The following is a 13,923-nucleotide window of genomic DNA, read 5'->3' on the forward strand; positions in this document are numbered from 1 at the left end:
AATGGTTAAGACCGAGTCCCCGCCTGGAGGGAGTTTACTTGTTAGTGTAAGGAGACAAGTATGTAATGGCAATAAAGTATCATAGGTGTTGTGCTAAATCATGGGCAGGGTGCATTAGGCCTACAAAAAGTGGAAATGGCTATTTCTATTTAGGTCAAAAAAGGCTTTATAAGGGATGCCTTGATGCTTAATGTGAATTAAGTCTGGAAAGAAAATATTTCACAGGCAGGTGTGGATGGGACTGGAGGGATATTCTAGGCACGAGTGTCACGCAGTGTGAGCAAAGGCATGGAGACTTAAACTAGCATGGCACTTTGGGGAGCTTCAATTGGCTCCGTGTGCTTGTTGCATGGACTACAAGAAAGGAAATCAGTGAAAGATAAGGCTGTAGAGACAGGAGAATGTCAGACCTCAGAGGACCTCATGTTCTGTAAAAAATAGCATTCACCTGGCCAGCCCTCTCTGGACACAGGACTCTTGCCTAAAGTTCTCAGGTGTAATCCATTCTGCCTGATAGTGACTTCTAATAGGAACCAGAGAGATGGTCAATTTGAGACTTTAAGAAAGCATCAGAAAATAATCAGAAATGACTCAATTTACATAAGAATTATATACATTTTGCAATAGAGTTAATTTTTTTCATTCACTGCATAAATATTTGTTGACACATAAACTACGGGATGAGCATATCATGGGCTTTCGTTTTATTAAAAAATTCAAACATTAAAGGACTCAAATTTTAATTACTAATTATTTAATTATATTTTTTAAAACATAAATGTTATTCCATGGAATAGAGACATTAATGTGAGTTCTTCCTTAATAGGAACTGGCAAAACAAACAAAACAAAAAAATCTTAGCCAAATGTGGCTAGAAAAATAATGGATTTAGCTGCTTCTTTTGTTGTCCAGTTTTTGTCCCCTTTCTTCAGATTTTCTTCTGTTCTGTATTGAAGTGGTCACTTTTTCATATTAACCTTATAACGGATTTTCTACCAAAAATTATTCAAACATCAGATTTTTTTTTTAAAGATTTTATTTATTTATTTGAGAGAGAGAGCACAGAGGGAGAGTAAGAGAGAGAAGCAGACTCCCTGCTGAGCAGGGAGCCCAATGCAGGGGCTCAATCCCAGGACCCTGGGATCATGACCCAAGCCGAAGGCAGAGACGCTCAACCAACTGAGCCCCCCAGGCGTCCCTCAAACATCAGATTTTAAATAAGAATTCTCATAATCCAGTTTCGAAGAATGCTTTTCTCCCCTCAAATACATTCTGCAGAATGCTGATCACTGATTGCTTATTGTGGCAAAATGCCTTTTCTGTACTGACAGGGACCTGAGCTGCTAGACTTTCTATTTGTACATTTCTGCAGCTTTGCCCCCCCCAACCCCCTTCGGGTCCTCTGATGACAAGCTTCTGTATTGTTCCCCATATTGCTGCAGGTATAGGATTCTATGCTGCTGTGATTGATGTTGGGTGGAAAAAGAGACTTCCTGTCTGAGCCCAATCCCAAAATACCCAACCTACTCCAGTGTAGACACAGGGTCTCCACCATATGCCTCTCCCTATCCATAGTCCCACTGAGTTTACTATTTAACTGCACCCCCTTAACCTCATTGGCTATACAAGTTCCAAATTTCTTATAGTTGATTTTCATGAATAAAAGTCTCCATGAGATTCCATGAGGGTAAGAATGGTGTCCTTTTAAGAAAAAAAATTAGTAAGTCCACTTTAAAGAATCTATCACTTAAAGAGTGTTAGAATGCCCTCAGAGTTGGTAATAATACTTTAATAGAAAAACACTATCTGATTCTTGAGTACCAGCAAATATTAGATATCCACATATGATATACTATGAATTCAAGCCTAGTGTATTGAATTGATAAGCACAAACTATGTGCTCAAAATTTGTTAAGGATGGAGAGTTGAGTGGTTAATCACTAACAACTTATTGAATATTTATTTACTCTATAACAATTCTATGTGTCTAAAATGAAACTTTTCTCTTTTGTTTTAAGTGGAAGTAATGTTTACCAATAGTAAGGCCACTTTCTTCAGGAGCTGAATTTCATTATTTAAGTTATTGAGCAATAGGATAAAAGTTTTACGGTGTTTGTTTTTTCTATTTCTGAAATGTTTTAATTTCATGTCTGAACTTAAAAATAGCACCCTCTTATCTTCCACCCTTGTTTCCTTTCCTCTAATAAATAATGCCCCTCTTCCTTAGACTACAAATGATGAATACTGTGGTAGGTTTCTGCTTAGTTACAGTTCCAACTTCTCTATGACAGATTAGTGATAGTACCAAGATATCAGATTTTTATCTGAACATTGTTTCAGGGGAAAAAATAATTATTTGCAGAGCTGAAAAAGTTTAAGTAGTTGCTTGTACCTTACTAAGAGTATAACTAGAAGTACCTTACTAAGAGTATAACTAGAAATATCCAAATAAACTGGAAGTTGGTATGAAAAACTCCACAAAACAGGGACATTTGGACACTTCAATTTTTCCATTATATGAGAATTTTTATGTCATTCAAGAAAAAAATACAATGCTTTCTATATATCCCCATATGTCCTCTTATAGTGTCTCTATTTTACAATCACAAATCCCTCTTTGCTTTCCAGCTTAACAACTAAACTTCTTCCTTTCCACATACAAGATTTACAAGGAATTGGATCGATTTGACATTTTGACTCTTAACAACCAAGCGTTAGCCTAAACAAGAATGGAAACAGATCAAGCCTCTCTGACCTCAATCATTTAACACGTTAATTCTGACAACTGAAAAATCTTATTCAGAAAAAGAAAAGCGTCAGCAGCATGTTTAATTACAAAGAGCAAGAAGAACGAGCCTCTTCAAAAGTCAGAATGAACACATTATCCATTTCATACTTTGCGCAGCTGCCTCCATTACAAATCACTTTATCTTCTCATCTCTGAAACATCCCAGACACATTCTTTAACTGTGAATTCACAAGTCTTTCCCCTGAGCGAGATCTCGGAATCAGTAACCTTTTGAGTCAATGTGGGAAGTGGGGAAGGAGACAATAGTGTCTACCTGGGACTGCGGAAAGCTATGACAGAGCAGAACAGGAATGCTTTAGTTCTCTTGGCCTCTGTGTTCCTTGTTATTGTGTAGCGGAGCATTGTTGGGAAATATTTTCTCACCTGGCATTCCAAGAAATGGAAGGCCCCCCAGCTGTTTTACAGTTCTGTCATTAAATATGTGAAATGTCCTATCCTTCCCCGAGTGAGAAAACAAGAGAAACCAGATTTGTGGTCTGAAATCCCTTTCAGAAATGCTGCCATCGTGTGGCACTTTGGAGCTATGACCGGAAGAGTCCTGTGGTGGGGCATACGGTTCATCTCAACATGGCTCCACTCCAGCGAAACCTATTCCTATAACTATCTAAGTTTGTATTAAATCATTCCCGTGGGCACAGAGTAAACCATAGTGAGTCCTGTGGAAATCTTGTTTTTAGAATTTGTGAACTTCCCCCCCGCTAAATGGACAACATGACAAATTTATGTGGGTAATATGTTTAAAGGGAAAAAACAATTTTTAAAAGCAGAACTAAGAAATCTATTTTGAAAGTTTATAACCTGTGTGCTTTATGTTTTATAGAGATAGCTGCCATCTGTATTATTAAAATGTGTGATTAGATCCCACAAATCAATAATATCAACTCATTTGGAATGCATCCAAAATAGACATACCCTCTCCCCCCAAATGTCCACAAAACCTATGGATTATAGTTATAGAATAACACTGCAAGAAATTATTTAATCCATATTTCTATTAAAAGCAGCATTTAGTAAATAGGAGCCAACACCTTAGACAGAACTAATAATAAATAAGATCATTTACCTTTAATCTCACACATAATTCTCACAATGGAGATGTGAGGTAAATGAATAGTGCAACCCCCATTTCACAACTGAGAAAAGTAGATGAAGAAGTTAAGTAATCTCAAAACAATATTAAATATTTAAAATGGACTCAGAGCTTTGTTACCCCTAATTTCTGTTCCAGTATTCAAAATTCATCTGTAATTTTCTTTCATTTAAATACCTTTTAAATACCCAGTAAAGTTTTTTTAATATAGAAAAAATGTTTTCAATTTTATTTAAGTAACAAATTTTATATATCCTGTGAGAAAAACTAGAAAAAAGATGATTCATAAATCAATCCATTCCTGTAGAGATGTGCAAATTACCCTCTTGATGTATGCAGTTTAAAGATCTTACATCTAGCCTCATTCTAATAACCTATTCCACTTAAAGACACTACGAATGATGACTACATGCTCTTCCTAAAATTTCAGGAATAGTTAAGACACACAGTGCTTAAAATATACACATAATATGTGCCAAGCATTGTTAGTTTTACACATACTAATTCATTTAAAACTTCTCACAACCCCCATGAGCTAGGTAATAGCATGTGCATTTGACAGATGAAGAAACAAATACAGGCAGGCTAAGTGATCTGCCCAAGGTCACACAGCTAATGGATGTCAGCGTGGGACTCAGAGCCACACTCTGGCCCCAGAAGCAGCCTTCTCAAGCAGTTAACTCTCCCAGTCAGAAGCTGTTTTACTTCTGCAGCATACAGAGTAAATTACCATTCTTCTGTCTTATATAGCAGATTATCTGATTCACCACCTCCAAACAATTTAAACGGTGCGACAAAAATTCGTGTCCTTGAATGGTCATTGTAAATCCAACTTAAGGGGCATAAACATGGAACTTAGTGTTAGTAATGTCATTTGTCTAAATGACAAGCTGCTACATACTTGAAATCACAGCACTGAGCCTGAGTAGCAAAGGATGGAGGGAGCCTCTTCCTACACCTGAACAACTGCCTTGCAGCTGTTAAACGAGTATAATTGTGAGGCAAATTTGGTTGCATATATTACCTTAATCTGTTATTTAACCCTAAAGAAACAAAAATCTATTCCATTTCCTTTTATTTAAGATGGATTTATATTAATATTTTTTCTTCTAATTCAGACATTATCAATTCTCTAAAAGAACCAGTCATTCCTCCCCACTTTTTACAGGACCCCTAGATGCCCTTCCATGATGCTGAATGCCAGTCCCACAAATGAAAAAGCTAGTTAATGATATTGCACATCAGTAACATTTTAACTGTAGAGTAGTTTCTGTGTGTTTGTTTCTTTGTTTTTTAACCACAAAAACCAGAGGGGGAAGTGTGGGAGCAAGTGGGTTGGGCAGCGGCAAAAAACCTCATGACACATTTCTCCGCCTCCCTGTGTTGGTGGAGACTGTCTGGAGCATCATTTAAATTCTGGGAGGTCCTGATTGTCAGCAGCAGGAAGAGAAGGCGAGCAGTGCAGCCTCATCCGGGACTGGGCTCTCTTCTCAGACAGCCACAGAGCAAGGTAAGGCCGCACTTCGCTGTCCTATGCGTTCAACTTCATTGCTGTCCTAGGCATTCAGCTTCATTTCAGGGGGAAGGGCAAGTTGTAAGGAAAAGAGTTGAACTGTAAAGCTGTTAAGCAGACTTACACTGTTCTAGTCTTTTAATTGAGCATGCCAGATACATTGCAGATTTCCTGGAAGAAAGGTAACTGGTTATTTTGAAAGCCAGTCATTTATAGAACTCAAAAATTCTTGGGAGTCCTCAAAAGAACTGAATCTATTTCTTCCAATCAGAAAAAAAAAAGAAAAATTCTATGCCCCTTTCAAATGACTATATACATTATTTTTAATGGGTAGATGGCTGTGGAAGCATTTAAGTGGAAAAGGATCTTTAGTGGTAACGTAAGCTAATAATTATGCTATGTTTTAATGATTTAATGTATCCATCCTATTTTCAAGGGAAAAAAAACTCTTTCTGAATATTTCACTTCTGTATTTAGCTGTTAAATTCTTCACCAAGATACCTGTATGACACTATGCAGACTTATTATCATGAATAGAAAAGCTGTTGACTATTTTCAATGTTTTGGTTTTTGTTTCAAATTTCTAGAATGCCTTTCTTAAATAACTTGAGTTTTGAGACAGCCTCATTTTGCCTAAGTAGTACCATTTTAATAATTTAGTTAAAAATCACACTTAAAATGCATGCTGGAAAAATGAAGAAAGCAAGCTTCTTTCTATGGTTTTATTTTCTCTCTGTGTTTTTCTTCCCTGAGAAATAAATATCCCAACAGTAGCTTATTATTTTAATTAAATTACTAATGATCTGTTTTTAGGTTGAGATAACTGGAGATATCAGGTAATAATGATATAATCTCTGGAACTCTAAATTTTGAAGTCGAATATAGTCTTATGAAATTCCTCTCTCCCTTGCCTAATAGTGAGAGATGGAGTAAAGAGGAGGCATTACAAATAGTAACTCAAAAGACCATAGTGATTGAAACAGAAGTTTTCTCCAAAAGGTAGAAAATATTCTACAGAAAATATATTTATTTGTAAATATTTTGTAATGTGGTAGCATAAAGAGGTATCACTGTTTTACCCTACAAAGAAATCAAATATTCCTTACAAAATATTTTGCAGGAAAAATCACCATGAGACTTGCAGTGATTTGCTTTTGCCTTTTAGGCATTGCCTACGCCATTCCGGTGAGTACAGCTGAATCTTAAAGGAAATTTCTCAAAATAAATGAATTGTGTGCTCCCCTGTGCTAGGAACACATTCACATTGTAATCTTGCTTCATCTTTTCTGTTTCAAAGATTAAGCAGGCCGATTCTGGGAGCTCTGAGGAAAAGCAGGTAAGCATCTTTTAGGTTTATCGTGTAGTTAAATTATTTATGCAGCTGTACGAGAGTCACCACAAACATATTTGTTGCCATTTTACTTATGATCATAGTCAAGCCGTTGATTGATAAGTATTTACTGACTGTCCGCTCTCAGCCTAGGCCAGTACTAAGTACAGTTACAGCTGGTCTCTGACTTACAATGGTTCCATTTACAATTTTTCAACTTTACGGTGGTGGGAAAGCCATACGCATTTAGTAGAAACCATACTTCAGATTTTGAATTTTGACCTTTTCCTGGGCTAGCGATGCACGGTACAATACTCTTGTGAGGCTGAGCAGCGGTAGTGAGTCACAGACCCAGTCAGCCACGCCATCCCGACGGTCAACACCGATATGCTTTCAACCGTTCTCTACCCATACAACCGTTCTGTTTTTCACTTTCAGTATAGTATTCAATACTTTAAATGAGATATTCATCACTTTATTATAAAATGGGCTTTGTATTAGATGCTTTTGCCCAATTGCCGGCTAATGTAAGCATGTTTAAGGTAGGCTAAGCTGTGCTATGATGCTCAGTAGGTTAGGTGTATTAAATGCATCTTTGACCTACCGTATTTTTAACGTTCGATGGGTTTATTGGGACATAACCCATCACAAGTTGAAGAAGAGTTGTATAGTCTTTAGTAAATATATGTTCTTAACACCAAACTAGTTCTTTTATATAATAAAATAATGCTCTGGGCCATAGAATTAAAACCTCCCTAATAGTCATAACACTCACAGATAACCAATGTTCATCTGCAGTCTATGAAGTCATGTGAAGTCACGTGACTTTTTCTTTCCATGAGTCAACATACTGTACTAGACGTAGAAAATTCCATCCTTTGCTTTGCTGAGTTTAAAATTTGTCTCACACACTGGACAGTTTACATGACCATAATATTCATAATATCTCCTAAGATACTTGCTAAGAAACCCATTATAAAAAGAAAGGTTCTTAAGCTGTTTGGATCTATTATGCTTGTCAGCTGACTTTAGATAACAACTTTCTAACCAAACATAAGACCAAATCAAACCCTTCATTATAACTCTTTGACCAGCACCGTAGATGTACATGCCCCTCCAAAATACGTGAAACTGTGCCAGCCAAACAACAAACGGGCATTGTCCTGAGAGCTCAGACTAGAAGGCACACAGAGTTCAATTCCAGATGAACAGAATAAAGGCCTATATAGAGCTGCCTGGGGTCACTGAAAGTAGATTGCTTAATGAAGACATTCGGAGAAGTATTTGCTGCATGTGTTTGGGTGCGCAAATAGGTGGGTATAGATATGACTGGTTTCCAACTGATTTGAGAAAACAAGTATTGAAGCACAATAATAGGCCAGAAAAATGAACATTTCCAGAAAAGATAGAGGTCACACTATTTGGGCAAGAATTGGTGACTTTTTCATGAATAAATATGGCACATAAAGCTATGACAGTATAAATTATTCAGTTATATTTAGGAGATAAGTGAAGAGCTCAACCTTCCAGAATCCTAGAAATTTAGAGCTAGTCGGAAATATGTGAAAGTTATAAGGCTTTCCCTCTGCAGATGAACATTGGTTATCTGTGAGTGTTATGACTATTAGGGAGGTTTAATCTGTTTGTTTTGTTCATCTACATTGTCTTCATGTTACCTTGTTTTAAATCATAAATTTAACTTCTAAATGCCTTCTCTCTGAGCCCATATTACATGTAGCAGCAGGAAACATATATATTAAATATATATAAATTATAACATATTTACATATCATCTTTATATATTTTTAAATAAAAAAGAAGTAGGGAAACTTGGAACTCCTCTAGAACAGTAGTTTCACATCTTTTTCAGGCAAGGAACCCTCTCCTTCAGCAAAAGCTTTCAGAGTAGCCCAATATGAAGCTGCTCTGGTTGCAGTCAGCTCTGGGGGGAAACCCCACATGCTACTGACTTGTTGCCTCCCTGCCCTTCCCCCACCCGGTGGCTGGCTGTGAAAGGGACCCAGGGAACGGCCAGGGTTCTCATTCTCAATGACAGGGAAGGGAAGGGATTGGCTCTGGGTGATACAGCCCATCAGATGACACTTATTCAGAGCAATTTCCACTCCTCTGCACTAGGATAATCATTTTCCAGATAAATAACTGGGCTAAAGGAAAGACCGTTCCATTCACATCTCTGGCACCTTGGAGCAATAGAACATTTGTGTGATGATGTTAATATTATAATAATATTATATTTCTGCATGGTCCACCCAGAAAGCAACTAGACACATGTGGCTACTGAACTCACAATGTAGCTAGTGCGATTGAAGAACTGAATTTTTTATTATATTTCATTTTAATTAAATTAAGTAACCACATGTTATATGGCCGGAGGATATTGTATCAGACAACGCAGTCTCAGAGAGTTCCTCCTCTTTTCATAGAGGAAACAATGAAGATCACCACTAATTAAGGGCACCTCTGCTTTAGATGTGCTTTATCTGAGGGGAAATTTCAGCTCGTAAGCCTAGGACAGGAATGCACAGTATTCAGCATGCACAGCATGCACCACTGCGAAGACCCAGTCTGCCTGGATTTGAACCCCAGCTCTGCCACTTACTACTACTTAACTTCTCTGTGGCTGAGCTTCTCTTGGTCTGTAAAATGGGAATCATAATGATACCTATCTCACAGGGGGTTGAGAGGATTAAATGAATAAATATTTGTACATCACTTTGAAAGGATGCCTGACCTAAGTAAGTGCTATGTAGGAGTATATTAAATGAATCTGCAACAAAAAGGAACTGATAAAAGAGGTATGTAAGGCTCTGGCTGACCATACAGAGGCATATTATGCTTATCCATCAAGATCAGTGAAGTATACTTGTTTTTTCAGTTGATCACTTAGAGATCCTTATGTTTCTTTTTTTAATAATGATAAATATGCAACATTTTTTGTAGCTTTACAACAAATACCCAGGTGCTGTAGCTACATGGCTAAAGCCTGACCCATCTCAGAAGCAGACTTTCCTAGCACTACAGGTATTTTTAATTTTAACTAATTTTAAGAATTAAATTTCTCACATTTAGAGAACAACAACAAAAAGTAGCCATCATGGAGGCCATTCAGGCCAATTAAATGGATCCTTCCTACCTGTTGGTAAACTTGAGCTTAGGATAGCAATTGATCTGGTTATGTTGGCTTTTCCCCACTTTAAGCCACCCACTTATGAGGCTGAAAAATAAGACCTGCTTTGGATAGAAAAGGCTAACTTTTGAATTAAAATATGAGACATATTTGATGTAAACTGATATGTGTCCCTCCTTCTTCAGAATACTGTGCTCTCTCAAGAAAATGATAACTTCCAACAGAAGGTGAGTTCTCACCGTGAATCAGAAACTGACCATGCCTTGGAGAGATGAAAGAAGCCACTCTTTCTCCTAATGACATGGCCTGGCTTCGATTCTGACAATATTCTATTAGCAACTTTTATAGTAAATTGCCAATTTAAAACTTGCTCAGGAAGAAAACATGTATTTACTCAACGTCAGAAATACCAGGTTTCTTCAGATAAGTTTAGTGCGGCAGGAAATGTTTACTAATGTCTGTTATTTGAAATACTAAGCCTCTTAACATTTTATTTAAGGTATTTTGTAGATGTCTTATCTAATATCTGATAAGCATCTAATAATGCCTACGAAAGCCAAGACTTTGTCTCAGGGTAACAGTTCTGTTCCTAACATAATGGTTTATGTGATAGCTATTCTTTTTATTAGGAGTATTGATATATTTGCTAAACAAAGAGATAAATTTGTTTTCCTTAAGATCTGTTTGAATGTGTTAAGAAACTCTATCTGGGAAAGTTAGATAAATAATCAAGTATATTTGCTAATCAGAAGTTTAATCAGACATTCAGTGGTTAATTTGGTTGACAGATTTGAGTTGCAGTTTATACACAAGCATAATGGAGTCACTTTTGCTTATGTATGCCGATGGGGGGGGTAGGTTTTGGTGCATGCATTAGTATATGGATGTTCCAATCTCCTGAGAATTCTCATTTCAAATAAAAAGTAATCTCACAATTATGTATCTGTATTTATTTCATCATTGAATTTGGTAAATGAAATAATGTCTAATATGAACAAGGAAAAGCAATGTTATCCATAGAAATGTTATACTCACATATATGGCTTGAAAATGTCTATGAAAGTAATTACTTATGGAAAAGCAAGAAAAATACCTCAGATTATGATTCCATTTATCCTGGTGTTAAAAAAGAGATTGGAAAATACTCACTTTTACTCCTAGAAGCCACTGAATACATTGTTGTGAATGCAAAGATTCTGAAACCAAATTAGTCTGAAAGACTAATGCACTATAAAGACTAAGGGAAAATAAAAACCCTTACCCAAATTTTTCTGGCCATCTTGTTTTTTAGACCCTCTCAAGCAAGTCCAATGAAAGCCACGAGGATGTGGATGAAGATGACGGAGACGATGTGGATAGCCAGGATTCCATTGATTCCAATGACGTAGATGATGACTCTAACCAGTCTGATGAATCTGATGAACTGGTCACTGATTTTCCCACCGACATTCCAGCAACCCAATTTTTCACTCCAGCTGTCCCCACAAGAGACTCAAATGATGGCCGAGGTGATAGTGTGGCTCATGGACTGAGGTCCAGATCTAAGAAGTCCTACAGATACGAAGTCCAGGTAAATCCTTAAACAGACACATCAGATATTTATGATTAGAGCCCAATTCTAGGAAACCAGAGTGTGTCTATTCACATTCACTTATTCATTCATTCATTCATTCATTCATTCAGTAAGCATTATTAATTTATGACTTTTTAAGATTTTTAAAATTTATTTATTTTAGAGAGAGAAAGAACAGGGGGAGTGGTAGAGGGGGAGGGACGAGGAGACTCCATGCTGAGCTCACGACCCTGAGCTCATGGCCTGAGCCAAAATCAAGAGTCTGGCGCTCAACCGACTGAGCCACCCAGGTACTCCTAATTTATGACTATTGAACACAAAACCTTTTTTCACTTGGTGATTTTATGTTTAAGTCCATGCAATTTCTCCCTACTTTTGTCTCTCAATTACAATGATCTTTTTCCAAATCCTGGCTATAAAGCATTTATTCTATTCACTTTTTTAGATTAAAGAAAAAAACTTTGGAAAACAGCAATTATTTTCACAATATAATGGTCATGTTTTGAAGTTAAATACCTAAGACGAATTGCAGAGTTGCAAATTATGCTTAATCTGCAGTCGAAGGATCTGAATTTGACACATAGCCTTGCCACTTACGAATCATTTTACTTTTTAACTTTCAATTCACTTTCCCTTTATGTAAAACAGAGATCATCAGATCTACATCATAGTCTTTATCATATGCATAATTGATGTATCTATTAAACTAAAGGAGATGAATATGTGAAAAGGTTCAGTAAAAAACAAAGTAACATGCTAGTCCTGTTTTTTGCTTCAGCCAAATTTAGACAATTTTCAGTATAAATTGGCCTAAAATTTAGAAAGCAGAATTACAATGTTCCCATCCCTGGCTCTTCATTTAATTCTTCCGTTTGTTCTGTGATTCAGTATCCTGATTCTACAGAGGAGGACTTGACATCACTTGTGAAAAGTGAGAGTATGGATGATGACTTCAATGCCGTCCTTCTTTCCCAGACTGTGAGGGGGACTTCTGATGGGGACAGCCACGCGAAAGACAGTCAGGAAACAAGTCAGCTGGATGACCACAGTATGGAAACAAAGAGCCACAAGCACGCCAGAGAGTATAAGCTGAGAGCAAGTGATGAGAGCAATAAGCATTCCCATGAGATTGGTAGTCAGGAAAATTCTGAGGTCAGCAGTGAACTCGTCAGCCAAATAGTTCAAAGCCATGAAAAGGAACGAGTCCTAGACTCCAAGAGTGTGGAAGAAGATAAACACCTGAAATTTCGCATTTCTCATGAATTAGATAGTGCATCTTCTGAGGTCAATTAAAAGGAGAAAAGGCAATTTCTTACTCTGCTTTTAGTAAAAAGAAAAAATACATTGTAGCAGGATGAGAGAGAATATGAAATGCTTATTTCTCAGCTTAGTTGGTGAATGTATATGTATATGGATCTGGAAATAGATACTGGTTTTGATCATTAGTTTAGTGTGTGGCTTCATGGTAACACCCTTGTAAACTAAAAGCTTCAGGGTTTGGTCTATGTTCTTTTCATATAAGAAATGCAAGCTATCACTGCATTGTAATGTTTGCTATTCTTTTATGAATAGAAATTATGTAGAAGCAAACAAATACTTTTACACACTTACAAAAGAGAATATAAAATTTTGTCACTGTAATCTTTTGTTTTTTAAATTAGTGTATATTTGGTTGTGATTATTTTGTGTGTGTGTGAATAAATCTTATGTCTCAAATATAATGAGTTTGGTGGTAGCTTTTTCTTTTTCTTCTTTTCTCTTTTTTTTCCCGCAGCTTTATTGAATTATATATGAAATGTAATATTGTGTAAGTTGAGTCGTACCACATGATGATTTGATCTGCTCTTGTACTGCAAAACGATCACCACCATAGCATTAGTTAACACCTCTAGCTTGTCACCTTCTCTAGCCTATCACACAATCATCATTTCTTTTTTGTGGTGAGAGCATTCAAGATGTACTGTCTTAGCAATCAGTTGCTATTTTAACGAAACTGCTACACTTAGTAGAGAGCAATCCAGGGTCTTCTGGATCAACCGTACAGCTTCTGGTTGAGCTAAGGTTCCTAGTTAAAGAAACAGAATTCAGGCTGGGGTCGCTATTCAGCCAGAAATCCTCCAACCATGCAGGACTCTTACACCCCATGGGACACCTTTTTCTAATTTTCACAAAGCTGATATAAAAGCTAACGAAAGCCTAGCTGCAATCACAAATCAATTTTATTATTTCTCATCACTCACCATTAATTTGTTCAGTAAATTTATTGCTTTGTTGCCCTCGGATGAAAACCTGATAGGTTCCATAGCAGTTTTTTTCCCTAGCTATTTTGATCACCCGTAGATAATAAACAGTCCCCTTGTATTGGAAAATTTTTAAATGCAGTTTCGGGTAATAACTGAGATTTTCAATTTCATTCAAAACTAAAAGTTCTGGAAGCCTGAAGTGGAGCAAGCATCTTTA

The 13,923-nt window shown here is 36.8% G+C and overlaps 1 protein-coding gene across 3 annotated transcripts; it reads left to right on the plus strand.

Moving 5' to 3' along the window:
* The first annotated feature begins 5,264 nt into the window (after window positions 1-5,264).
* On the plus strand, window positions 5,265-13,184 carry SPP1 (secreted phosphoprotein 1). 3 transcript variants are annotated; one of them, XM_036096713.2, is made up of 7 exons: window positions 5,265-5,409; window positions 6,533-6,597; window positions 6,710-6,748; window positions 9,704-9,784; window positions 10,076-10,117; window positions 11,182-11,460; window positions 12,352-13,184. In XM_036096713.2, exons 2-7 carry the CDS (start codon window positions 6,544-6,546, stop codon window positions 12,754-12,756), a joined length of 900 nt encoding a protein of 299 aa, XP_035952606.1. In that variant the 5' UTR covers window positions 5,265-5,409; window positions 6,533-6,543; the 3' UTR covers window positions 12,757-13,184. The 3 variants fall into 3 exon arrangements, with proteins under 3 accessions (XP_035952606.1, XP_035952607.1, XP_035952609.1); XM_036096714.2 differs by lacking the exon at window positions 10,076-10,117; XM_036096716.2 differs by lacking the exon at window positions 9,704-9,784.
* The last annotated feature ends 739 nt before the right edge of the window (window positions 13,185-13,923 follow it).

The sequence above is a fragment of the Halichoerus grypus genome, chromosome 3 (assembly GCF_964656455.1).
Source record: "Halichoerus grypus chromosome 3, mHalGry1.hap1.1, whole genome shotgun sequence".
Classification (NCBI taxonomy): domain Eukaryota; kingdom Metazoa; phylum Chordata; class Mammalia; order Carnivora; family Phocidae; genus Halichoerus; species Halichoerus grypus.

Coding starts and splice junctions, on each gene's coding strand:
- SPP1 (XM_036096713.2), top strand. CDS start 6,544: ATGAGACTTGCAGTGATTTGCTTTTGCCTTTTAGGCATTGCCTACGCC. Junction 6,749..9,703: donor GGAGCTCTGAGGAAAAGCAG/GTAAGCATCTTT, acceptor CATTTTTTGTAG/CTTTACAACAAATACCCAGG. Junction 9,785..10,075: donor AGACTTTCCTAGCACTACAG/GTATTTTTAATT, acceptor CTCCTTCTTCAG/AATACTGTGCTCTCTCAAGA.